This window comes from Papio anubis, chromosome 13 (assembly GCF_008728515.1).
Source record: "Papio anubis isolate 15944 chromosome 13, Panubis1.0, whole genome shotgun sequence".
Taxonomy (NCBI): Eukaryota; Metazoa; Chordata; class Mammalia; order Primates; family Cercopithecidae; genus Papio; species Papio anubis.
In genome coordinates, this window is record NC_044988.1 from 42296998 (window position 1) to 42321606 (window position 24609).

Sequence of the window (24609 nt, forward strand, 5' to 3'; positions counted from 1 at the left end):
CCAATGCACCAAGCCAAAAATTCCTCTGCAGCATGATTTCACGTAATTAAAACACAGGAGGATCACATTGATTTTCTCAAATTTTTGCAATCTTCATGGAAAAAGAAGGCTTCACTTAATGGCATCTTCTGATTTACTGGTGTTACATTAAACACAGAAAAGGAATAAAATCAAATACACCAATCTGCTTAGTAAGAAAAAAAATTACAGAATCCTGATTAAAATGTTTAGTGTATCTTGTAGGGTAAACATCAAATGGGAAAAGCTGCCATAGGCACAACTTCATGTTGTTCAGACTTTTTGCTAACACATGTTTTTGTACCTATATTAGGATATGGGATGATGTGGGGGAAAAGAAAGCTCAGAGGTAAACAAGAAAAAAAAATCAGTGTTGACAGCCAAAATTCAAACCATGTTTAAAATACTGAACCAATCTTACATGCATTCTTCTTTGAGCTACTTTCCAGTGACTCCGATGTACTGGATCCAGAGAGTGGAAAAGTGAAAGATGACAGGCTGCCTTCACTCACCTACAAATACACAACTATTTCAGAATGTTTTCCAAGTAACATACTCCCTAAATACCACTTATTTCAGAATTTAATCTAGAGACACATACCTGTTAAGCAATGGTGGCATTTGATAATTTGATGAGCAATTTAAACACAGTTTCTACTGGTGTTTTTTTTTTTTTCTTTTAAAAGGAGAATTTGTCTAGTGACATAAATAAATTAAAGCTAAAAGGGTAGATGAAATTGATTCCAATCTACCTAAAATTTTAGTGGATAGTCATAATCTAATACAAACTAATCTTCTTTAAATTTAAACTGATGTGGTAGGAAGACTAGGACTTAAACAAAAACTGTAGAATTACGGTCAGCTAATAGGAAACTTATGGTAGTAACATAGAAAATCAGTATCGGGTTTTCTTTTTTTTTTCCTTTGAGGCGGGTCTGCCTCACCACCAGGCTGGAGTGCAGTGGCGCATCTCCACTCACCACAAGCTTCGCCTCCCGGGTTCACGCCATTCTCCTGCCTCAGTCTCCCACGTAGCTGGGACTACAAGCGCCCGCCGCCATGCCCGGCTTTTTTTTTTTTTCCCCCAGTAGAGACAGGGTTTCACCATGTTAGCCAGGATGGTCTCAATCTCCTGACCTCGTGATCCGCCTGCCTCAGCCTCCCAAAGTGCTGGGATTACAGGCCTGAGCCACCGCGCCCGGCCTACTATGGGGTTTCTAGGGATAGATTGATGAAAATTGGCTTCCACCATCAGTAGACAAGACTGAGGAGAGGGTCAAGAGGTCTTGTCAAGAGTCTTGAAATATTTATCATCATATTTTTATACATGGTGCTGAGTATCTATAGTTCACTTATATGGGACTCTTCAGTTGAATATTGATTGATGTTGCTATAAAATATTTTAAAAATATGTTATCTTGGGGTGAGATGCAGTGGCTCACGTCTACAATCCCAACACTTTGGGAGCCGAGGCGCATGGATCACGAGGTCAGGTGTTTGAGACCAGCCTGGCTGACGTGGCAAAACCCCATCTCTACTAAAAATACAAAAATCAGCTGGGCGTGGTGGGGCACGCCTGTAGTCCCAGCTACTCGGGGGGTAGAGGCAGGAGGAGAATCACTTGAGCCCGAGAGGTGAAGGTTGCAGTGAGCTGAGATCGTGCCACTGCACTCCAGTCTAGGTGACAGAGAGAGACTCCATCTCAAAAAATAATAATAATAATAAATAAAAATAAAATAAAATGAAAATAAAAAATATGTTATCTTGGTAGGCTTTACATGTATTAGGTAGTTACCTTTTGAGATTATGGAAAAAGAATCATGTCAAAAAAGAATGCTTGAAATCAATTTCCTTAGAATAACTTACAAACTACTCAACAGCTACACCTTGTTTACCTGGCTACTCTGATTCCTTGTTCTTCTCTGTCTCAAACTCTTTACCTCAGTCACTATCCCACATTGCTAGGGGGCCAGACCTTGTACACAGACCCACAGTCAGGGCCATCTATGTGTCTTCTTGGCATGCTGATTGCATCACCCTGATGCACTCCACAGCTACCCACCTGGCTGCTTTGAGAAGGCCTCCTTTCTGAATGGAATGGACCAGCTTTGATTCTTCCAACTTCCAAGGTTACTGTGCCTAGGGAACACTGGGGGTGGGGATGGAGGGGTGTTTTATGGAAATGTTTAAATAAAATGATATAATCATCTTTAGGAATACATTTTATTCTTCAAGACTTTTTTGAAAGGCATCTTCCTTTTGGAATTTCTATAAGCAAGGATACCTCCAATCCCTTGTGGAAAATGGCTTTTTTAGAAAACATTCAAACTAATAAAAATAATAACAAGTAGCAGCAGCAACACCAAGTGTCTGTCTTATCACCTCATGATTTCTATGGAGACTACTTCTACCAAAAAGAAATGGAGAATTGAGCAATTATCTCATGAAACACACTAATTTTGATAGGCCAAACAAGCTGAATAACTGAGGGTTTAAAAAACAAAGTGACTGTAATCCCAGCACTTTGGGAGACCGAGGCAGGCGGATCATGAGGTCAGGAGATCAAGACCATCCTGGCTAACACGGTGAAACCCCGTCTCTACTAAAAATACAAAAAATTAGCCAGGCGTGGTGGCGGGCGCCTGTAGTCCCAGCTACTTGGGAAGCTGAGGCAGGAGAATGGTGTGAACCCAGGTGGCAGAGTTTGCAATGAGCTGAGATTGCGCCACTGCACTCCAGCCTGGGTGACAGATCGAGACTCTGTCTCAGGGAAAAAAAAAAAAAAAAAAGTGAACACAATGAAACCACCACTACCACCACCTCAGCAACTTGTTTTGCCCTCAATAGAAGAGGTACTTCGATAATTGGGTAAATTCTCTTATCGCCACACTGGGCCTGAATAAACTTATGATATAAAATTTAGATAACTACTGCTATCAACAGGAAACATGAATTGAAGACAATCTTCTTGTACCCCTTTACAAATAAACCATAGGCATGCAAGAAATGATGTACAGTCTAATATGGAAGTAGCACAAGGAGGTGTTTGAGATCCTGTTTTGGAGTCACTGGATTAAATCCAGACTATGTGATTTATTAGCTGTGTGACCGCAATGGATGTTTAACCTTAATAAATCTTTCACTCTGAATTTTAAAAATATACAGCATTATAGGTTGTTGAGATAAATAATCTATGAACAATGCTTATGACAGTGTCTAAAATGGAGTAAGATTAACACAAACATTGGGCACTGATATTATTATTCAGTGATGAGAGTATACAGCGATGTGTTATTCTTGAATATGTTGATCATGAATCATACTTTGAAAGGTCAAAACTTGACTTGTAATATCCATAGGTTTGTTTTTTTTATTTGTTTGGTTTGGGGTTTCTTTGCTGCATATTTACCAAACTCTTCTTGAAACTATTTATATTTTCAGTTTACATAACTGTAAGGTTAACATGTCCATACATTAATTATTCACTGTGTAATGTTGCAACCCGTTCACCTACCTGTAACACTTCTCTCAAATATCAAGGGCTTTATTTTAAAAATTGTTAATTTTTCCAATACAAAAGCAATTTACGCCCACTAAAGAAAATTTTGGAAATAAAATGAAAAAAGATGGGGGAAGAAAAGGACCCATAAGTCCAACAGATACCTCATAATTATTGTTTAAAAAACTTAAAAGATTATATTCTTTACATAGTCGTATCTATGCCGTAAATACAATCCTCTGTCTTATATTCTCCACTAATTACAGTAGTCCCCCTTTACTGTAGGGGGGAATATGTTCTAAGACCCCCCGCCAGTGGATGGCTGACACTATAGATAGTGCTAAACTCTACATATACTATGTTTTTTCCTATACATACAGTTTAATTTATAAACGTAAAATAAGGTTTAATTTATAAATTAGACACAATAAGAGGATAACTAATAGTAAAATAGAACAATTATAACAATGTGCTGTAATAAAAGTTATATGAATGTGATCTCTCTCTCCCTCTAAAAATACCTTATTTTACTATACTGTGGGCAACTGAAACCATAGGGAGAGAAACTGCAGATTAGGAGTGACTACTGTATATATTTTATCATGTTAAAATAGTTGTCATGACACTTTGGGAGGCCGAGATGGGTGGATCACGAAGTCAAGAGATCGAGACCATCCTGGCTAACACGGTGAAACCCCGTCTCCACTAAAAATACAAAAAATTAGCTGGGCGTGGTGGTGGGCGCCTGTAGTCCCAGCTACTCTGGAAGCTGAGGCAGGAGAATGGTGCGAACCCGGGAGGCAGAGCTTGCAGTGAGCTGAGATCACGCCACTGCCCTCCAGCCTGGGTGACAGAGCAGGGCTACCGTCTCAAAAAAAAAATAATAATAAATAAAATAAAATAAAATAGTTGTCATGAACATCCTTTCAAACAGATACACGTTTGCCATGCATGCTTACTAATTTATACCAAAGTTTACGTAGTTTTTGCCAACCACATTGCTTCCAATTTTCCCACTATTACAAATAACACTTCAATGAACTCTATGTGCATGAAGAACTTTATGTGAAGTTGTGTATTAAGGATTATTTATATAAGATTTTTAAATGAAAAATTAGTAAAACAAAAATAAGCAGCAGCAACAAACATGTAAGTTATACAAATATTTAGGGTGTTAATTATGTACTTTCAGACTAGCTTTTTTTTTTTTTTTGAGATGGAGTTTCATTCTTATTGCCTAGGCTGTACTGCAATGGTACAATGGTGCGATCTCGGCTCACTGCAATGTCTGCCTCCCGGGTTCAAGTGATTCTCCTGCCTCAGTCTCCCGAGTAGCTGGGATTACAGGCATACGCCACCATACCTGGCTAATTTTGTATTTTTAGTAAGGGGTTTCTCCATGTTGGTCAGGCTGGTCTCAAACTCCCGACGTCAGGTGATCCGCCTGCCTTAGCCTCCTAAACTGTTGGGATTACAGGCATGAGCCACCACACCTGGCCAGACTAGCTTTTTAAATGACTGGTTTAAAAATTATTTACATTGTTTTATGGATGCTTCCATTTTTTCTCTCTTTAGGATATATAATTCTTAAAGAGATAATAGTTTTTAATGTGTCTCCAAAAAGAATGTATTCCTCCTTAAAGAATTCTAATTACGTTATGTTTTAAAGATTGAGAACCCTAATGAGAAGTGAGAGATGTTAACTTTGCTTTAATAACCAATTTATAAACACATTCATATGTTTGGTTTATGTAAACCAAGCGCCCACTTGAAAATCCCTCCATGAAGCCCAGCCACTCAGAGGCTCCCCTTAGCGTATTAGACCTCCAACAGCTCTACTGCTGCTGGGCACTGTCATGCAGGCTTATGTTAATTGCTACCCATGATATGGGTACTGATGATGACAGTTTTCTAGTTAATGTTGAATTATACCTCTTCAGGTCATAAAACACATTAGGTTAAAAAACAAAACAAGGAGATAAGCATTGCCTATTTACAGGAATGCAAATTCCCTCTAGAAACTGGAATATTCCCTGACAGAGAATATGCCTAGGTCCCAGGAATTGTCAAGTGACTTTTCTGTGCTTTACAATTCATTCATTTTTAAAAATGAAACTGGTTCTGCCTTTCCAATTGGATAATGATCCTTCATGGTGAGTTTTCTTTGGAGGAAAGGAGGAAACCAATTTTATAATGTAAAATGTACTTGAGTTTAGAATGATATCTAGGGATGGAGGCCTTATAATTAGGATAATCCCCAGTGAAGTTACTGCCGAGTGAATCTGCATTAAATTACCTTCGTTGCATAAGGATGACCATTCTGCTTCTGATTTTAAATGTCAATTTCAAATAGTTCAATAGTTTTGAGTCAGATTAGTATTTGGAGCAAACATTCCCTTTTATGGAAGATAAATGATAAAGTCTTTCCATTTTAAAAGATTTGACTTTTTTTTTTTTTTTGAGACAGGATTTCTGTCACATAAGCTGGAGTGCAATGGCATGACCACAGTTCACTGCAACCTCTGCCTCCCAGACTCATGCAATTATATACTGTGAGTAGCAGTGTGTATTGCCATTCTCATTTTATGGGTCACTCAGCTACTAAGTGGCAAAAGTAAGACTTAAGAATCAGTCTTAAGGCACGCACCACCATGCCCAGCTAATTTTTATATTTTTTTTGTAGAGATGGGATTTTGCCATGTTGCCAAGGCTGGTCGCAAACTCCTAGGCTCAAGTGATCCACCCGCCGTGGCCTCCCAAAATGCTGGGATTACAGGCGTGAGCCATTGCACCCAGCCTTGAGGTGACACTTTAAATAAAGAGAAGTCATTAGTAATTTGACTATGATAGCCCAATGTTAAAATTCTCTTTTTTCTTCTATGCTATTACACAGAATTATTTTTGGCATCTTTTACCTTTAGCAAAGCGGCAACCGCTTCCTGGGTGGCATTACGAACATCTTCCCCATTCACCATTAATATCTGGTCCCCCTGCATCAGTCTTCCATCGGCATCTGCAATTCCTCCTTTGACAATGTCTGACACAAATACTCCAGTATCGTTTCTGCACACAATTTTGAATTTCAACATTATCTTTTCCTCAACTGTAATGCAATGCTTATTTAATAAAAAGTTATGTTTTTACCCAAAATTTTTACTTGTTTTTATGACTTTAAAAGTTTTATTATTTGGAGCAACACTGGGGCAACATTAGAATTATATTTTTTGATAAATAACAGCTTATGTCTTATAGTGCTTCATAGATTGAAATATCTCCAATAAACATATTTATTCTTCATCAATTATATACTGTGAGTAGCAGTGTGTATTACCATTTTCACTTTATGGGTCACTCAGCTACTAAGTGGCAAAAGTAAGATTTAAGAATCAGTCCTTGGATGCAAGCTCTACTGTTCTTTCCAAACAAGAATGGAGCTTTGAATGATAGTAACTTGTGGTTAAATAAATATGTTGCTATCACCATCAACATCATTAATATTACTGAAAATCATAATAGATGTGTATCTCAAACTAAACACCATTTATTAACTCAAAATCTAAATACCATTGCTGTGAGGTCTTTTATTTGAAATCATTACACACCTTCCACACGAGACATGTTTATGCAAAATAAACACAAATCTTATTCCCAACCGTTCTTTCACAAAACTATAAAAAAAAAACCCCAAAACTTCTAAAGATACGAAGATAACCATAAATAGAAATACATAGTAAAAGCTGAACTGTATCACTTGTTCTTGCCAAGGTCATGACATCAAACAATTTCACCATTTGATCTTCCACTTTCCCATCTTTATAAACTGGATATTGGATTAGATGGTCTTTGTATGGTCTTCATAGAATTTAGGGTTAATTAATGGTGGTTTTTATGATGACCTGGTGACCCCACATCCTGTAGTAGCCATGTTACCCATGTCATGTTTCATAAGAACTAGGCTACTGATACTGTATTCCAAAAAAAGTATAATTTTTAGACATATTCCCACTGAGACTCAAATAATATGCTAAATTCTTTGTGTTTAAAAATAATTAGCCTTTAGCTGTCTCTGAGAAAACAAAATGGTGTAAATGCTTTTTATTTCCATACAGAAAAGTCGCTGCAGAACCAGGGGTGTATGCTGCTGGTTTGGCAATTCTGAAGAATGCCTATTTCCAAAGAAGGATATCCTGACATAAAGATCACCATTTCACAGATTTCCAACTCACTGGAAAAAATAAGCTGATTTGAAATGGTGGCTATGTGAGGCCCAAGGAATGACGAAATCAACTTAGGGCCACTGCAGACTGCAGGTGCGCTTTTTACTGAATGCTGACTTCACAAGTTTAACTATTTGGTAGATTCTGAGATCAGATCCAGATGGGCTTAGAATACTAAAAGGAAGAAAGATTTATGAAATTTGCTGGATTATATATTTGTTAGTATCGCTTATAAATGAATTTGTTAATATTACTTATATGTAAATACTTTTAAAACGTACTTATATATAAATGAATTAGGTTGTGAATTTTTGTGCATTCACTATTCCATTACCACCCAGGCCCCTTGCTTTAGGTCCTATTGATGGCACACTCTTGTTCACTCTGATCCTTCTCCCTACAGTATCTTCCACTCTCCTTTAATAAACCAATTCTCACTTATCACTTTTAGCCTCAGCTCAGACACCTCTTTTCTTGGAAATTTTCCCTAATTCACTTTAATTAAATAGGGTCAATTGGTCCCTTTCTCCTTTGCTACCATTGGTCCCCCACAAAGCATCTTTGTCACTCATCAATAGATTCCTTTGTTGCAAGAATATATTTAATTCAACATTCACCAGACGATGAGTTTTTGGAGGTCAGGAACCATGTCTTCTTTAACCGTGTTTCTGAAAACTTAATGTATTTCCTAGCACATAGCAGGTGCTCAAAAATATACCAAATGACTTTTTGTTAAGTACCTTCAAAACCTTCCAATATTCTGATTTTAAAAGTCCAAAACCGACATCTTTTTATGGTTCTATAGTGAGGGGGCTAACAATTACCTATTGAACACTAGCCACTGATAAAAGATTCAGCTACTGCTATTACTCTTTAAAATAATTTAAGTCCCATCATTTCCAAGGGAGCACTGGGTTTGTCTTCCTCAGTCACACCTTTTACCAACAATACTTAATCCTAGGCCTTTTCCCGGCTTCTTCTGCAGCTCAATAGTGAGGGTGTCACACACTTCCTCCTCTTTGTATGGGGCCTCATCTCTGTAGAGTGTCAGGCGCACCCTCTGTGGCGTCTGTCTCAGGACATTGATTGCTTCATCATGCGTGGCCTTTCTCAAGTCAATTCCATTCACCTGGACAGAAATGGGACACTGACTGTGAGGAACATGAGAAGCAAAGGGGAGTAAGGTGGGGAAAGGGAGAGAGAGAAAGAAGCAAAGAAAGAAACACTCCCCCCAGGAGCCTTTTCTCTGTTAATTTTGAAGGTCAAAAACAGGCATTCTATACCTCTAAGATCTGATCTCCAGCCCAGAGTCTTCCATCTTTACATGCTGCTCCTTCTTCATAAACTTCATGGATAATAATGGCACCCTAAGGGCCCAAACAAAACATACCCATACTTATCCCATTCTCCTAGGAATGGTGAGCAGAAATGGAGTCCAAACACATTACACGTTGACAGACAGCAATAAGGGTTATAAACTCTGGCTCTACAGGTACAAGCCCCATATAATTCAAGGGAAAGTGTAACAACAATTTTTGCTAAAAGGCTCAAAGGAGCTTATACATTTTTCCTAATGATAGAGAACATTAAAGAAAAAACTATAAAATAAAACATGCATACATAGATGAGAGACAACTTTCTTATTCATAAATGAAATCATTTTTAAGGTATTTTTGGCATTTAGAAAATTTTGTCTACAAAGTATCTAATTTTTCAAACTCTCTCTTTTTTTTTTTTTTTTTAAGATGCAGTCTCACTCTGTCACACAGGCTGGAGTGCAGTGGTGCAATCTCAGCTCACTGCAACCTCTGCCTCTCATGTTCAAGACATTCTCCTGCCTCAGCCTTCCAAGCAGCTGGGATTACAGACGCCACCATGCCAGGCTAGTTTTTGTACTTTTAGTAGAGCTGGGGTTTTGCCATGTTGAACAGGCTGATCTCAAACTCCTGGCGTCAAGTGATCCACCTGCCTCAGCCTCCCAAGGTGCTGGGATTATAGGCATGAGCCATCGCGCCTGGCTCAAACTCCTCTTAAAATGGGTTTAACTCAACCTGGATATCAGCAAAAAGGAAATTAAAATGTAGCAAGGACTGGTGAACTGATAGAAACACTTTGAAATTTCAAGGTCAAAATCACCAGTGTAGCAGAATCTTGCTGAGTCAGCATTTATTGGCTTGCTCAAAGGAAAACCCCCTGTACCCAACAGAATATTTGCCTTATAAATTAAAATAACAAATACAATTTTTCTCGGCCTTCACATTTCCTTTACTAGAACTGCTAGAAATCTCCCCATAATGGTCTCTGAGGCCTGGCTGAAGGACGCCTGTGCAGAAGCACCTCTGGGTGGTGCTCACCAGCAGTGTGTCTGAACCCCCAACGATGCTCAGGCCCAGCCCTGTTCGCCCTTTGGAAATCTCGATGGTTGTTTCACAGCCAGGGATAATGGGGCAGGTTGCAGGATCAGAAGCAAAAATTGCCGGTGTTGATGATCTGCTTGTATCTAAAAATAAGTTAAAAATGAAATACAAATAAAAATTAGTTACAAGGCATATCCACCAAACTCATCACACAGATTGACTCTGAGGGATGGGCAGGGAAATAGGTCCAAGACTGTGGACAAAAAGAGACTTTATATTTACCTCAATCTTTTAATTATATTTAAAAATAAAACAAATGTGATTAAATCGCCATTGTTAATTTAAGGTAGTGGGCAGAAAATTACTCATTTAATTATTTTCTATACTATCCTGCATGTTTTAAATTGCTAGAGATCTAAAGGATAGGATATGAAGAAGAGAGAACAGAGTTAAATTGAACCTCAAGTTTCACTTTGATATTATCCATTTCAGTGAAGCCAAACACACTTCTTATGAGTTAAAAGATTTATAAAACTCAGAATAGAGATATGTTGCAAAGACCTAGAAGTACATTCAGGGAAGACCACAAAACACATCAATAATTTTGGTTGTGATGCCTGCTTTTCGGGGCTTTTTACATTTTTGTTTCCTTCTTATCCTAGAGCATCTCTTCTTATGTAATCAATTCTAAGCAAAAAAAAGGACCATTTGCAGTTTTCTCCTTGGGTCTCACTTGATGTTTTATACATTCAGATGTCAAATCCTGGTGCATATATGTTCCGAAATGAATAGGTAAGAATAGATCATGAGAAAAGGGGAATATAATTTCATACGTTATTTTATGAGAGTCTTCATATCATATCATATGTTTTATGATAAAACAAAGAGCATACAGCAAATAGCATGTTTTGGGAAAGCTAGGACACTTGGTATAGTAGCGTATGCTTTAGACAAGATGTTCTCTTTTTAGGAAATCAGAAACAGACTATTTTCTTGCTCCTTAAATGGTAAGAACAGGTGTAAGATATTTTCTTTTATGTTAAGTTTTCATTTAGCATTTCATATTTTTATAGACAACACTATTTAGGGATCAACATAAAATTGAAAAATGAGAAAATTTCCATAAAATCTTTTAGCACTTCAGTGAATTATCCAGTCTTTCTAAATAAAGGATTATTTTCGGAGATGTATTACTTTAAGACTTTTTCATCCAAGTACATTACAAATGTTTTAAACTAGTGTTTCCTTAAAAAACTGTTAAAAGAACAGTTTGGAGGCCAAAAGAAATTTCTCCCCCCACCCCCTGTTACAGAAAAAGCCAATGCCTTTAAGTAATTTTTTAAAGTTTTGATGCTGCAGAGCTTGAAACTTACTGTTTTATTACACATCAGTGTATTCTTTCTCGAAAAGTAACTCAAAGGAATAATGTACCTCCGTATACTAGACTGGAAGTGTAATGACACATTAAAGTGTCATCCTACGGTTCACTTAACCTAAATCCATTTCCATTATGACAAGACCCACTATTACACCTAAAGCATAGAACTCAGATCTGCTATGTAGACCCCGGCAGTGACTAAAGAGTTTCTTAAAGGGGCAGGCAGTACTGATATCCCACCTATGAAACAGGATAATTGCACATTCATTCTACAGATAAGAAAGCTGAAGCTTAGGGAAGTTAAATTATTTTCCCAGTTAAAAAAAATCATCTACAAAATGATATTTCTAATTCATTAGTCAGATGCCTGGAATCAAGGTGCCCTTAGCAACAGATTTTTGGAGAGCAAAGAATACCATTCCCTTGTTTTAGAGATGAAGAAGCTGAGGCTTTGAGTGGGTAGGTTTCCTAAGATGCCACAGCTGCTTAATGTACAGCACACACAGATTGCCTGCCTAACAGTCCAGTACTCTTTTTCTAGAAGTGCTCTCTTTACACCCTGCTCTCACCATAGGGCTCCCTGACTACCACCTTCCAAACAATGAGCCACAGGCAGGCAACTGCCTCCCAAGCAGAAACCCTCTGCTGAGTTCAGGTGTTCCATATGTGCGGGACTCTCATGAGCCCAGAGGCCTTACTTCGGATAGACTCTGGTTCCGGGGAGCCAGACTGTGGGACCATCAGAGACTGGGAGCTGTTCTTTTTTTCTCCACTGGCTGCACCAGCTGCTGAAGGAACAGCCTGGGAATCTGGATTCTCAGCATGGATGGTAAGTTTTACTGTCGTCTTTGTTGTCTTCAGAAGGCTAATAAACTGGCAGGGTGTATGTGTGGAAGAGAAACAAAATTCAAAGGTGAATTAGTTGACATACCAATGAGTCACCATTACGAATGGAATCTAATTCTCTCTGTGGTTAAGGGGAGAGACAGATGCAAATTATTTCTTTGTCAGGACTTGGGTAAAGAAAGAAATGGCTCTAATTTCTCTCTATCTTTTCCAAATGCCTGATGTAGATTAGGGCCATGGTTAATTTCTACTTTAACTCTAGCTCTGACCAGATTTTTCCTTACATAAGACTTTCAACTTTTTACATCTCTAATCTCATCCATTTTTCTGGATGCCCACAACCTTAGAAGATATATGGGTTATTTTACCTACTTCCTGATTCTATAGAAGCAGCTTACACAAACAGTTTTAATAAAATAGAAACACATATGTTACAAGCAGAATAAGAAAAGCATGCAACAAAAAAGTCAAGGCAAACGAAAAGTTAAAACATAGATTTATGGGTTAAAGGATCTGGCCTAAATACTTATTAAAAACTGAATTTTTAAAAAGTAACTTTAAGCTTCTTACTGGACAATGAAGAAATGATTAATAGTTATATGGTTCTCCCTCATTATAAGAAAGAAAAAGCATACCATATTTCAAGGAAACAAAGCTTTTTTCTGGCACTTATAAATAAAAGGCCTCAAATGAGATACTAAATAAATATTAAGATCTCTTTTGAGGAGAGGAAACTCAAGTACAAGATATGTTTAACCCTAATAATATAATATAATAATAGTTATATATTTAATGGCTGAGTCTTACAATCTGTTTATAAAGTAGTATACACAGTGGATATTTATAACAGCAAATATTCATTAAAAATATTTTCGCACTAACAGTCACTATTAAGGAGTTTAAAGTTTTCCTAAGGAAAAAATGGAAATATTTATCAAAAATGCCCAGTGAATATTGAATAATTTGGCAACAAAAAAATACCTTAACACTACCTGGAAAATAAGAAATAGAAATTGAAGAACTTGTGAATAATCTCTTCTTTTCCTTAAGAACATGTCTTTTACAGCTACAAAACCCTAATTCCCTACGATTTGTAGACACAAACACTTTAATCATGCCCAAGGATGGGCCTATATTACCATTTGCTTTATTTTGGAAAATTACCTTTTCAACAGGGTAACCAACAACAATTTCATCATCTACAGCCAATATCTGATCTCCGACTTTGAGTCGTCCATCCTAAATGGAAATGTAGAAGAATTTGAGTGATATTCCAAAAGTAATTCCCTCCCCAACTACTTAATGACAGCAAGAAAGGTAAACCTCACCGTGGCTGCTACCCCATGCTCTGTTAAACTCTTTATGATGACTCCACGGAGTGTATCTTCTTCGCTGATAGCAATACCCAAACCCCCCTGATCCTAGAAAAGTAAAAACAAAAATGCTCAGAAGACTTGAGATAGATTAATTTTATCCAAATGGATACCAAAGGTAAGAAAAGCAATTAAAACTCTTCTAAAGTCCAGAAATCTAAGACCTTGGATCTTACATCTAAGATCTTAGAAATCTTGTCTTTTCTTAAGCAAACTTTCAAATTTTCCTAATGGGCATAAATTTTCCTCCGTCAAATATTCAAGTGTTGTCACTCTTCCCATATGTCTGACATCTTTAGTAACTTTAGCAAAATATCTAGACAGCAAAAATACATTCAATAATTCAATCAAAACACTCAGCATTTACAAATTTTGTCTAATGACTGAATAAGTCATTCAAAACCAACCAAAGAATCCCACCTCCTCTCTGGCCTGTCGCTTGGAAATAACAACAGGATCTAGTCCCTTCATTCTTTTCTGCCCCTCTTCTTCCTTTAGCAGGCAGACTGCCATTACTGATGCAGACTCTGTCCTTTTGGGGGCTGAACACTCAGAGTTGTTTCTCCAGAGAACAGCATTTCAATCTGCTGCAGACTGAAAATGCCTCTCAGTCCCAAGACAAGTTCCGAGAACCTGCCAAGGCTGGGGAGCTACACCTACTTTGCTACATTTTCCACATTTCCCTTTATCAAAACCAAATGTTCAGAAATATTGGCTTTTAGCTTTCTTTAATGTTTACTTTAATAAAATTAAAATCGAGTTTTTAACATTTTCATGCTGGCCAGAGCCAGCAACCTAATTTTTTCTCCAGAGAAAAGTTACAAAAAGCAAAGAAGAGAAAAGGGAATCTTGACATGGTTTCTCTGAAATATACACATGAGTTAAATGTGCCATCAGAGATGTTTATGGTAATGGCTATGACATCAAGGTAGGTTTCAACATCATTTTAAAGATTATCAACCTGCGGCTCTTCTGAGGTAGATTATTAATGCCTGATGAGTTTGAAACTGTCACTGACCATCTCTCTGCTACCTCTCTCTTTCCAGGTAATCAGTCATGTGTATCTGCCAGAGTAAGCTGCACCTTTAGAGTGAGCAGAATTGACTTTACCTTCTACCTAACAATAGAAATTTGGATATGCCACTTAACATCTCTAATCCTCAGTTTTCTTACCTACAAAATCTAGATTTTCTTGTCTACAAAATGGAATAATACTTGTCACATAACGGTCAGGAAAGTACTTTATTGGTACAGTGGGTATTTGCTGATTGTTTACCTAATACTGCTTCCCATCTTACCCCTTTATACAAATTGATTTTTATTAGAATATCTGGCCTTCCCACCCACCCCTCTCTTCCCCCAACCTCCATATTCTCTCTCCCATCTTCTTCCCTCACCATATTTCAGGCTGTAGATTAAAAATATGAGCAGAAATTATTTGCTACTTCTTCCTTCAAGAAGGAACCTAAGAGCAGGGGCTCGACTTAGTGACTTGATTCTAACAAAGAGAATAAAGCAGAAGTAATGGTGTATAACTTCACAGCCAGGTCAAAAAAGGCAAAGGGGCTTCCTCCTTGCTGTCTCTCTTGGATAACTTGCTCTGCAAGATGCCAGCCGCCATTGTCCTAAGAAAACTCAAGCAGCCCCATTTAGAAGAAATAAGGCTTCTTGCCAACAGCCATTTGGGTAAATCATCTTGGAAGCAATGTCCAGCTCAGTCAAATTTTGAGATGACTGTAGCCCTAGCTGGCAATGTGTCGGCAACTGCACAAGAGATTCTCAGCAGATCCCCCAGCTAAAATGTTCTGAAATTCCTAACCCATAGAAACTGTGAGACCATCAATGCCTGTTGTTTAAGTTGTGAAGTTTTGTGGTAATTTGTTACATAGCAAAAGTTAAGGAGCTCCAAGAATGGGGTTTGAACAACTGAAGTCAATTCTACAATTACAGTCTCATGGTCACAGTCCCTGGCTCAGAAGTAGACACATGATCTGAACTGATTCAATTAGGATAATCTTGGAACTTTTGCTCAGAAGGCTTGAATAGGCATTCTCTCCCTTCCCCCAAGATACATATAAAAGAAGTAGTGCATGGCCCAACTATGGTTGGCAGCCATTCTAAAACCATGAGAAAGACAAGTCTTGGGATAAAGTTGACACTAAATGGCACCGTATCACACAGACAGGGAAAGAAACAGGCTCTTGATGACACTATTCAGTCACAGGACCAACTACCCTTGAAGGTTGCTGACCTGAGTCCACAAATCCTCTTCCTTGATGAAACCTAATAGAATTAGTTCGGTTTTTTTCTATTATTTGCAACAAGAGGAGTCCTAAAAGAAACAATAAGCAACAAATCTGCGTGCATAATATGCCCAAACTCAACTAGAATACTACAAAAACAACTATATACACATCAACAAACAATTTATTGATATCAGAAAAGCAGGATGAGGCTGGGCGTGGTGGCTCAGACCTGTAATCCCAGCACTTTGAGAGGCTGAGGCAGGTGGATCACCTGAGGTCAGGAGTTCAAGACCAGCCTGGCCAACGTGGTGAAACCCCATCTCTAATTAAAGTACAAAATTAGCCAGGCATGGTGGTGCACACCTGTAATCCCAGCTACTCAGGAGGCTGAGGCAGGAGAATCGCTTGAACCTGGGAGGTGGAGGATGCAGCGAGCCGAGATCACACCACTACATTCCGGCCTAGGCAACAGAGTGAAACTGAGTCTCAAAAAAATAAAAATAAATAAATAAATAAATAAGAAAAAGAAAAACAGGACGACAAATAAGAAAGGATAACAGCATATGAGTGTGCAGTTTTTTATTTAACTGCTCAACTTTCCAACTTACTTTTACCAGAGTGCATATAGTCCTTAGCAAGAAGAGATCTGAGATACTTTGTTTGGGGCTAGTTATTAAAACACTACCATACAGGAAATAGAAAACAAATTAAGGAAATATATTTTCATGTTTTTTTTTCTGTTTTAAAATATTATTTTAAAAGTTTTTTAGAGATGGGGTCTTGCTATGTTTCCCAGGCTGGTCTTGAATTCCCACCTCAGCCTCCCATATAGCTGGGACTACAGGGATATGCCATTGCGCCTGGCTTCAAGGAAATATATTTTTGAATGAGCTGTATCATTAAGCAGCTAGAAAAGAGTAATAAACAAGAATGAAAAGTCGAATTAAGCTTAACAAATTATTATTATTTGGAGGATTATTTTGAAGGTAGAAGCTTCTCTAAAATTCAAAAGAAGAAAAACTCTTAATCCTATTTCAAGGCTTTCCCCACATAAAATTGTATGGATATGAAGCACAGCTTTGACAGTCATAGAAGGCTATTACCTGCTTTGATGCGTGGGTACTTCCTAGGGCACACTGTGCTAAAAATCAATCTTTAATCAAAACTGTTTTCTGATCAATTGAATTTGCATTTCAGTCAGCTACTGTGGGTTTAGATTCTACATATGGGAGCTTTCTGCTTATACTTCTATTTTCCCATTTTTAAAAAATATAAAAGATTAAAAAAAAGATAATTGACTTGTCAAGGGTTTCTAAGGAGTCAAAACAACTAGAAATGAGCTGTTAGTAGAGCTCTCACTTTTAGACAATGCAAAAATTATTCTCTTCCTGACTCTCCTGATCTCAACATCTTTCCCCCTTATGCATGTACAGCACATAACCGTTTATTCATTCTTCCTTCCCAGATATTTACTCAGTCTGAACTATGTCCATGACAGTAAGTAACGGGAAAGAAAAAGTGAGAATTTCTTCTCTCAACATGTGTACGTTTTAGATGTACAGAAAAGATACCCACATCAAATTTCATCACAGGAGACAAGCTCTTGGGTCAAACATGGTTAAGTGACAAATAAAATGAAGACATTAATAGTAAGTACTATATAAACCAAAATATTGAAGTAATATTTCAAAATAAACACAGGTGAGATTTAAGTTCGGTCTTTAGTGTATGTAGGATTTATATAAGTTAAAAGAAGTCAGAAAGACCAAGTGATATAAACCAAGGCAAGGAGGGATAAATTCTCAAAACCTTCTCCATGAGCTCTTGATTCAAATCAGTTTGACTGAAGTACAGGATTCCTAGAAGGAACATACAGGCATTTTAGAAAGGCAGAGGGGGCCCAGCAGCAAGTTGAAATAGGTAATGGATGGGAAATGGGACTTGGAGGCAGAAGACCAGAGTTCAATTCCAGCTCTACTATTTGGAGTTATGGGAACAGTTCAAAGTGGAGAAAGTAATAGCAAGCTCACAGGGTTGCTAAGAAGTAAATAACATAATGAACACATGTTACATTACCATTAAATTATTATGTCAAATAACTAACTATAATTTTAAAAAAAATGTAGGATAGTAAAAACGACAAAAGATTGAAGCTGATTCATGAGTGTTAGAAGCTGTTTCTTTCTCCCTTCTTTGCTTAATTGAGTTTTATTCCCAGAGCCATATAATAATGGGGTTAGGAGTGCCAGGCTTAGTGTAATATGTCACTTAACGTCATTTTTAACAATGGCTTCCTCAAGAGATGTTTTCAAGGATGTATTCTATCTGGAACTCAGAAATTCATGGTTAGAAGTATTAACAAAAATAATTATAATAACTCACACTGTGGTAAGCACTTTGTATAAATTCTTTCATTTAATCCTTACAATAGCATCTCTAACGTAAAGGGATTTTCCTCATCTCATGAGGAAAGTGAGACCCAGAGAAGTTAAACGGTATAGAAAATAGCCTGTTGTATGGCAAGAGTGACACCACCTTGAAGCGAAACTGCCATGGTGACCAGTGTTTGACTCCTGCATACCAACGTGTTCTGTAGCGAGCCCTGTAGCATAGATAATCCTTCATAAAGATGTTTACCTAACCTCTCCACTGGTAACAAGTTTCAGCAAGAAACTCTGAGACGTGACCAGCTACATGTCTTTTTCCTTGCTACGTAAAGAATACTTTCTGGAGGGTGGATGCTGGGATCCACTGTCTTGTGGCCACCAGCAACATGGCTTCTGTACGTAAGTCCCTGTTAAGCATTTCTTTCTGATAAACTGGATTTGTCAGCCTCTCTCTTCAGGCTCCCAGCTCCCTCAGTCTTTGGAGGTTGGTTTGCATATACCTGCTCACCATGGAACAAATGGCTTGCCTATTGCCCAGAGAAGTTAAGTGACTCCAAAGCCCACACTTAAAATCATTAAAATCATGGTTAATTGCCTCTTCTGTCTAGCTACTTTTAAAAGATTCTTGTATCCCCTTACTTACTTTGGCTTTCATCAATAAATACATTCTAGCTACCTGAGCTTTAGATTTGTTTGAAATCTACATATAAATGGAAGCTTTCAGTGGGCAATACATTGAGGTTCTCCAAGGTCCTGCATTCCTCAATAGCATCTAATTTAGAAAGGGAAGTACACATAATAGACATCTGCTGAATAAATAAAAAAGGAGGCGAAAGGCAGAAACCAGCTTTTATATTGCAGAACGAAGGAACCTTGCTCATTAGCTCATCCAATCCCCACAATAACCCTTAATATAAGCAGCCCATTTACAGAAGAAGAAAGTGAGGACCAATGGGATTAAGTGATTTATAGCCGATCACTCAGGATGTGAGAAGGGCTTCTGACAGACAGCACAGGCTTCTGTCCACCCTCATTGCTAAATGCCCAGCCAAAGAACTTGAATGTATCTGTTAGGAAATGAACGTCCTTGGGAGGTTCTGAGTAGGGGATTAAGATGCTATGAACATCTATCAAGCACCTTAATCAGGTAGTCTAATGTGGAAATAGAAAACATCAGAGAAAATCACTGACAAGTAGCCATCAGACAACTCTATACCAGCTTATTCATCCCTAATTATTAAAACAATAATAATAGCAAACAATACTTGTATATGTGTGCCAGGTGCTGGAAACTGTACATATGTATATTTAATTTTCACAATATATACTTAATTCTCACTACAAGTCTATGAAGTAAGTTGGACAATTATTAAGTCCACTTTCAAAAGGCAAAACTATGTACAGGTTAAGAAACATGCTCAAAGTCACAGTCTCATACCCAATGAGTGATCAATCTAGGTCTCTGACCCAGGTGGTCTGGCTTTAAGTCTGTGCTCCCAACCACTACAGTAGGCTGCTCTTTATTCATCTAACATGTTCATTCCACAAACATTTCCTGGGCACTCATTATATCCTAGAATATACTAAGCCTCAGATGATAAATTAAAATCCATACCATGAAAGGATATTTTAAAATTATCTAATTTTGGACTTTTCTAAAGATCAACATAAACAGATTTTTTAAAAAAATCATTCATTATAAAGTATTCAACATACATTTAAATGTTTCATAATTAACAAATTATAGGGAAATGATTGCACTGTTAAATATTATAAACTCTTCAGGATTTAGGAGGAAAAGAAACTAAGAGAGGAAATCAGAAAGGGAAAGAGGAAGATGTCATCTCTCTTAAATGGCGACAGAATGAGGGATTCTCAAACTGAAGTGTATGGACTTCCTGATAGAAAGGTAAAAAGACTTTAGTAACTTCTTTTCTTTTTAACCACAACAGAAATAGTCCATCATGATAAAGACTCCTCTTACGTGTATAGTACAAGACCAGGGCGATGCATTTTTGTATATGGTTATCACTGTAAAAAACAATAGCAATAAAAATATCAATATCGTCAGAGTATTTTTTTCCCCTGAATACTTAACAGAATCTGACCATGTGCCAGGATAAAGGTACTATTATCATCTTCAATTTACAAATAAGGAAACTGAGGCAAAGAAAGATCATACAATGTGTGAAGCGTGTACTTGATGAAACAAGGATTCAACCCAGACAGAATGACTCTGGAGCTGAGGCTCTCAAGCATCATACTGCACTGCCTCCTGGTTGGAGAGTGGCAATACGGACCATTCTCTTTCCTTCTGTCTGCAGCATTTCCTATAAATATTCTCTGACCTCCCTACCCCACCTCCTGCCTTCCTCTTCTTCCTGGGCACTTCACTGCTCTTTCAGCTTATACTCATGCTCTTCCATTGTCCACCTGCTTAACTGCATGAGCCTGAAGCACCCAAAAGCATTTATAGGTTTCTGTTCAGCAAACTATCTCTTAAAGGCAATCATCTGAGTCGAAAATTCACTTCTAAATATATGAGCTTTCCTATTTTTAAAGGACAAAACTATAATTTCTATTTCTTTATTTTTATTTCCTCCATAGCAGGACCTTAGTAAAGGAATCAATGGACAGATACCTAAATTTCATAATTTGGAATAATGACAAAAGGGCAAGCTGGACCCCTGATAAAGTATCAGTTAGCACAGTAGTTTTCAAACTTAAATGTGCATCAGGCAGGTCTAATAAAACATAAACTTCTGGGCCCAATCCTAGAGTTTCTTATTCAGCAAGTAAGTTTGAGTGGGCCCAAGTATTTGCAATTCTAACAAAATCTCAGATGATGCTGATGCTGTTAATCTGGAGACCACACTTTTGAGAACACAGTGATTTAGAACACTGATGTAAAGGAACTCACATCATTTCATTCCAATTCAAAGCAGATTTACCTTGGGAAGCTCCAGATGTTGCACATTTTTAAATGAACTGAGGTCCACAGCTGCATCAGAAGTAGTAACAGTTGGCTCTGTCTGACAGAGGGAAAGAAATGACAAAAAGGACAACTGCGTGTTAGGAATTTTGATTTGTTTAAATATAAGGGCCACTTATTCAAAATTATTTTATACATTATACAAAATTATTTTAAAACATTTATTTTAATACACTATTGTTATTTTAATACATTTATTTATTTTAATATATTTTTGCTATTTTAACATTCTATGGAATTTATGAACATTATATTCTTTTCAAAATACTTATGAGGTGTAACTGGACAACAATCAGTTGAGAGCACAGATAGACCAAGTGGCTTGAAGACTGCCTGGATTTACTGTATAACGAAAACTGATGGCAGCCCAGCTACCAAATGGTAAAACTCACTGACAGAGCACCAGCAGAAACACCATTCATTATTCTTTACTGCGTTATTTATCAAGTGAATTGAAAACTTTAATGTTTTACCTGAACGTTATTAAAAATTCCTTAAGAGACATATTTAGTACAAGTAATATGAAAAAAATATATATTACTTTATAACCTAGTTATCTTAAATAACCACATGGCATAGTTGAATGTTAGGAGCAGCCAGAATGAGACAATGATTTGTACATCTATCTTATATACACATAAGCTCTATTTTTATACACTGATTTAGGAAAGAATGTTTCTCTTCCTACAGCTATCCCCACTGATAATCACCAAGGTTCCTCTAATTTAAAGCTTTTCATTCTCTACTAACTCCTTTTATTCATCATACACATGTATCCAAAGCTTTCCTAAATCAAAACAAAACCACTCTTCCAATTCTCTTTCACTCTTTAGCCACTGCCTCTCTCTCTCCTTGATTTCTTGTCCATCATTTGCCTTCTCAAAAACCACTAAAAGTCTCCTAGTTACCAAACCCAAAGGACTCTCTCTACTCATCGTCTCGCTGGATTCTTGCTACATGGCAGCATGTAGAGCTGTGGAGTGTACCCTTGAAAGACACTCTCCTCCGCTGCTCTGCCACATGCCCTCCTGGTTCTTCATAGCCTTGATCTCTTTGTTCGCCTTCCTCCTTATTGTTGCTACCACATGATCCTGCCCTTGGCCCTCTTTCTCTCTAAATGCTTTCTCAAGACCTCAGTTTCCGTGGCTCAGAAATGCCAAATCTGCATCTACAGGAAATCATCTCTAAACTGGAGACCAAATGTCCCAATGTAAACTTCTACCAGGCTATCCAACAGCCACTTTGTTCTTACCCTGCCACAAATAGAATGTACCATATTTTTGCAAATATCTTTCTGTATTTTCTATTTGGTAGAAAACAGCCATCCCTCATATCACTAAGTCAGACATCTGAAAACCTTGCATATCCTACCTGTTCTATTCTCCAGTCCAAAGAGCAATATCTGGTATAAGGCAGAGTACTCAGAAAATATTTGTTGGTTAAACACATCTTCAACCATTCATTTTTCCTCAATGAGTACATTTAGTTGGGGATGAAGTATTACCAATTTGGGTCTTAAACTAATCTGATGTAACCATTCCCTCTTCTAGCTTTAGTTCAGGTCCTCGTTAACTGTTTCCTGAATGATTCCAATAATTATCTTACTTCCTCTAACTTCTCTCCCCTGCTACTTCTGATTTTTCTCTACAGTACTGCCAGAGAAATTTTTAACTATACATTTCTCATTCTTTGAGCTCCACACTGTCTCAAAGACAAGGCTGGCACATGTTAGCCTACCAGTGTATTCCATGATCTGACCCTTTCCCCTCTAATATTGACCCTTTCCCCACCAGCTCCCATTCCCTGCCCCTCATTGCTCAGTGATGCTCTATAATTTTGTTCCCTGCATTGGCCAGAGTATCCATGCCATTACTCACTCCATGCCCTCTGCTTGCAACATTTTTACCCCCCAAATCTTCCAACATACACTTCATATGTAACCTTCCCTATAAAGTTTTATTCTCAATTTCTTTTCAGAGGCAGAACTGATAACTCTTTTCCTACCCTCACTACAGACTACAAGTACTCTTCACATAAGTGGTATGCTTATTTCCATGAGCGTCTTCTTATACTAGGATTTACACTCCTTGAAGGCCAAGGATATAACTTATCTACCTCTAAGATCCCTCTCTAAGTGTTAGGTGATTGTTTGATTGAATTAATAAGGTGCACATCAATCAAGTCTTCCCAGAGAAACAAATATAAGTTACATATACCTCCTTATTTTGAAGATTTTCTGAGGTAGAAGGCAAAGGTTCTACTGCATTTCCAGGACATACGGCCATCTGATTCACTGCATCTTTATTTCTGAAAGCAAAAAAACAACAACCTGTTATAACATAATGGTATTATTTTCATTCTCTTACTTCAAAAGTCAGAAGGTTATCAGAGAAAAATTTTTAACCCCCAAAACCTGGAACTATGACACTTACATATTTACAAATATTTCCTTTTCTTTCTTTTTTTTGAGACAGAGTCTCTTTCTGTTGCCCAGGCTGGAGTGCAATGGCACAATCTCAGCTCACTGCAACCTCCGCCTCCCAGGTTCAAGTGAGTCTCCTGCCTCAGCCTCCCTAGTAGCTGGGACTACAGGCGCGTGCCACCATGCCCGGCTAATTTTTCGTGGTTTTTTTTTTTTTTTTTTTTTTTTTTTTTAGTAGAGACGGGGCTTCATCATGTTAGCCAGGATGGTCTCGATCTCCTGACCTCGTGATCCGCCCACCTCGGCTTCCCAAAGTGCTGAGATTACAGGGCCTGGCCACAAATGTTTTATTTTCATTCAAAAGAACTCCGAGTAGAAATGCTAACAAAAAGTATTTGGTAAACTAGCAAAAGAAAAATGATCACCTGATAAAAATTATTTTCACTTTAGAAGGGGCACATTTAATGATTGATGAGGCATTCTGATGACTTCTTCCATATAAAATCTGACCATTGATCTGTGAGAAATAAATAGCATTAGTTGGGCCTGAAATTTTAGTATCATAAATTTTTATCATCCTTCCTCATTAATGAAAAGCACATTTTTTCTTCCTTTCAAATATATTTTATATTAAATGTTATATATTTTCCTCCCCAGAACATGAACCTGACTTTTCATGGTGAATAAAAGAATAGCTTATGTTTAAAGCCAGCATTAAAATAATGCACATGAAGTCTGACATCCATGGACTGCTGATAAAGAGGCACCACTTGGACCAACTGCAGGAGAGTAGACAGCAAATTTCCTGGCAGGCACTGGGCTCCCAGGATGCTCTGCACAAAATGAGGGCTCTGTGGAAAAACTTGTCACCCGC

At 37.7% G+C, this 24609-nt stretch overlaps 1 protein-coding gene and 1 long non-coding RNA gene across 13 annotated transcripts in view; one reads left to right on the top strand and one right to left on the bottom strand.

Annotated features, from left to right (window-relative positions):
• Positions 1-24609, bottom strand: part of MPDZ (multiple PDZ domain crumbs cell polarity complex component) — a 174462-nt gene that overhangs the window by 7824 nt on the left and 142029 nt on the right. For 5 of the 9 annotated variants that reach the window (XM_031654225.1, XM_031654226.1, XM_031654228.1 and 2 more), the window contains 12 exons: positions 24161-24252; positions 23530-23620; positions 21273-21353; positions 13644-13736; positions 13480-13554; positions 12168-12342; positions 10089-10234; positions 9018-9101; positions 8670-8863; positions 6433-6580; positions 2081-2167; positions 440-530 (listed from right to left, as the gene is read on the bottom strand). In XM_031654225.1, the coding sequence (XP_031510085.1) occupies positions 440-530; positions 2081-2167; positions 6433-6580; positions 8670-8863; positions 9018-9101; positions 10089-10234; positions 12168-12342; positions 13480-13554; positions 13644-13736; positions 21273-21353; positions 23530-23620; positions 24161-24252 (1357 nt within the window). The remainder of the gene's footprint in view (positions 1-439; positions 531-2080; positions 2168-6432; positions 6581-8669; positions 8864-9017; positions 9102-10088; positions 10235-12167; positions 12343-13479; positions 13555-13643; positions 13737-21272; positions 21354-23529; positions 23621-24160; positions 24253-24609) is intronic. The other 4 variants (XM_031654232.1, XM_031654230.1, XM_021927502.2 and 1 more) reach the window with 2 other exon arrangements.
• On the top strand, positions 12215-24541 carry LOC110741424. 4 transcript variants are annotated; one of them, XR_002517592.2, is made up of 8 exons: positions 12215-12298; positions 13491-13632; positions 14474-14616; positions 14735-14778; positions 17400-17431; positions 18595-18720; positions 20107-20230; positions 24393-24541. It is a non-coding gene; the product is annotated as an uncharacterized LOC110741424 (long non-coding RNA). The 4 variants fall into 4 exon arrangements; XR_002517595.2 differs by having other exon boundaries at positions 18595-18716; XR_002517593.2 differs by lacking the exon at positions 14735-14778.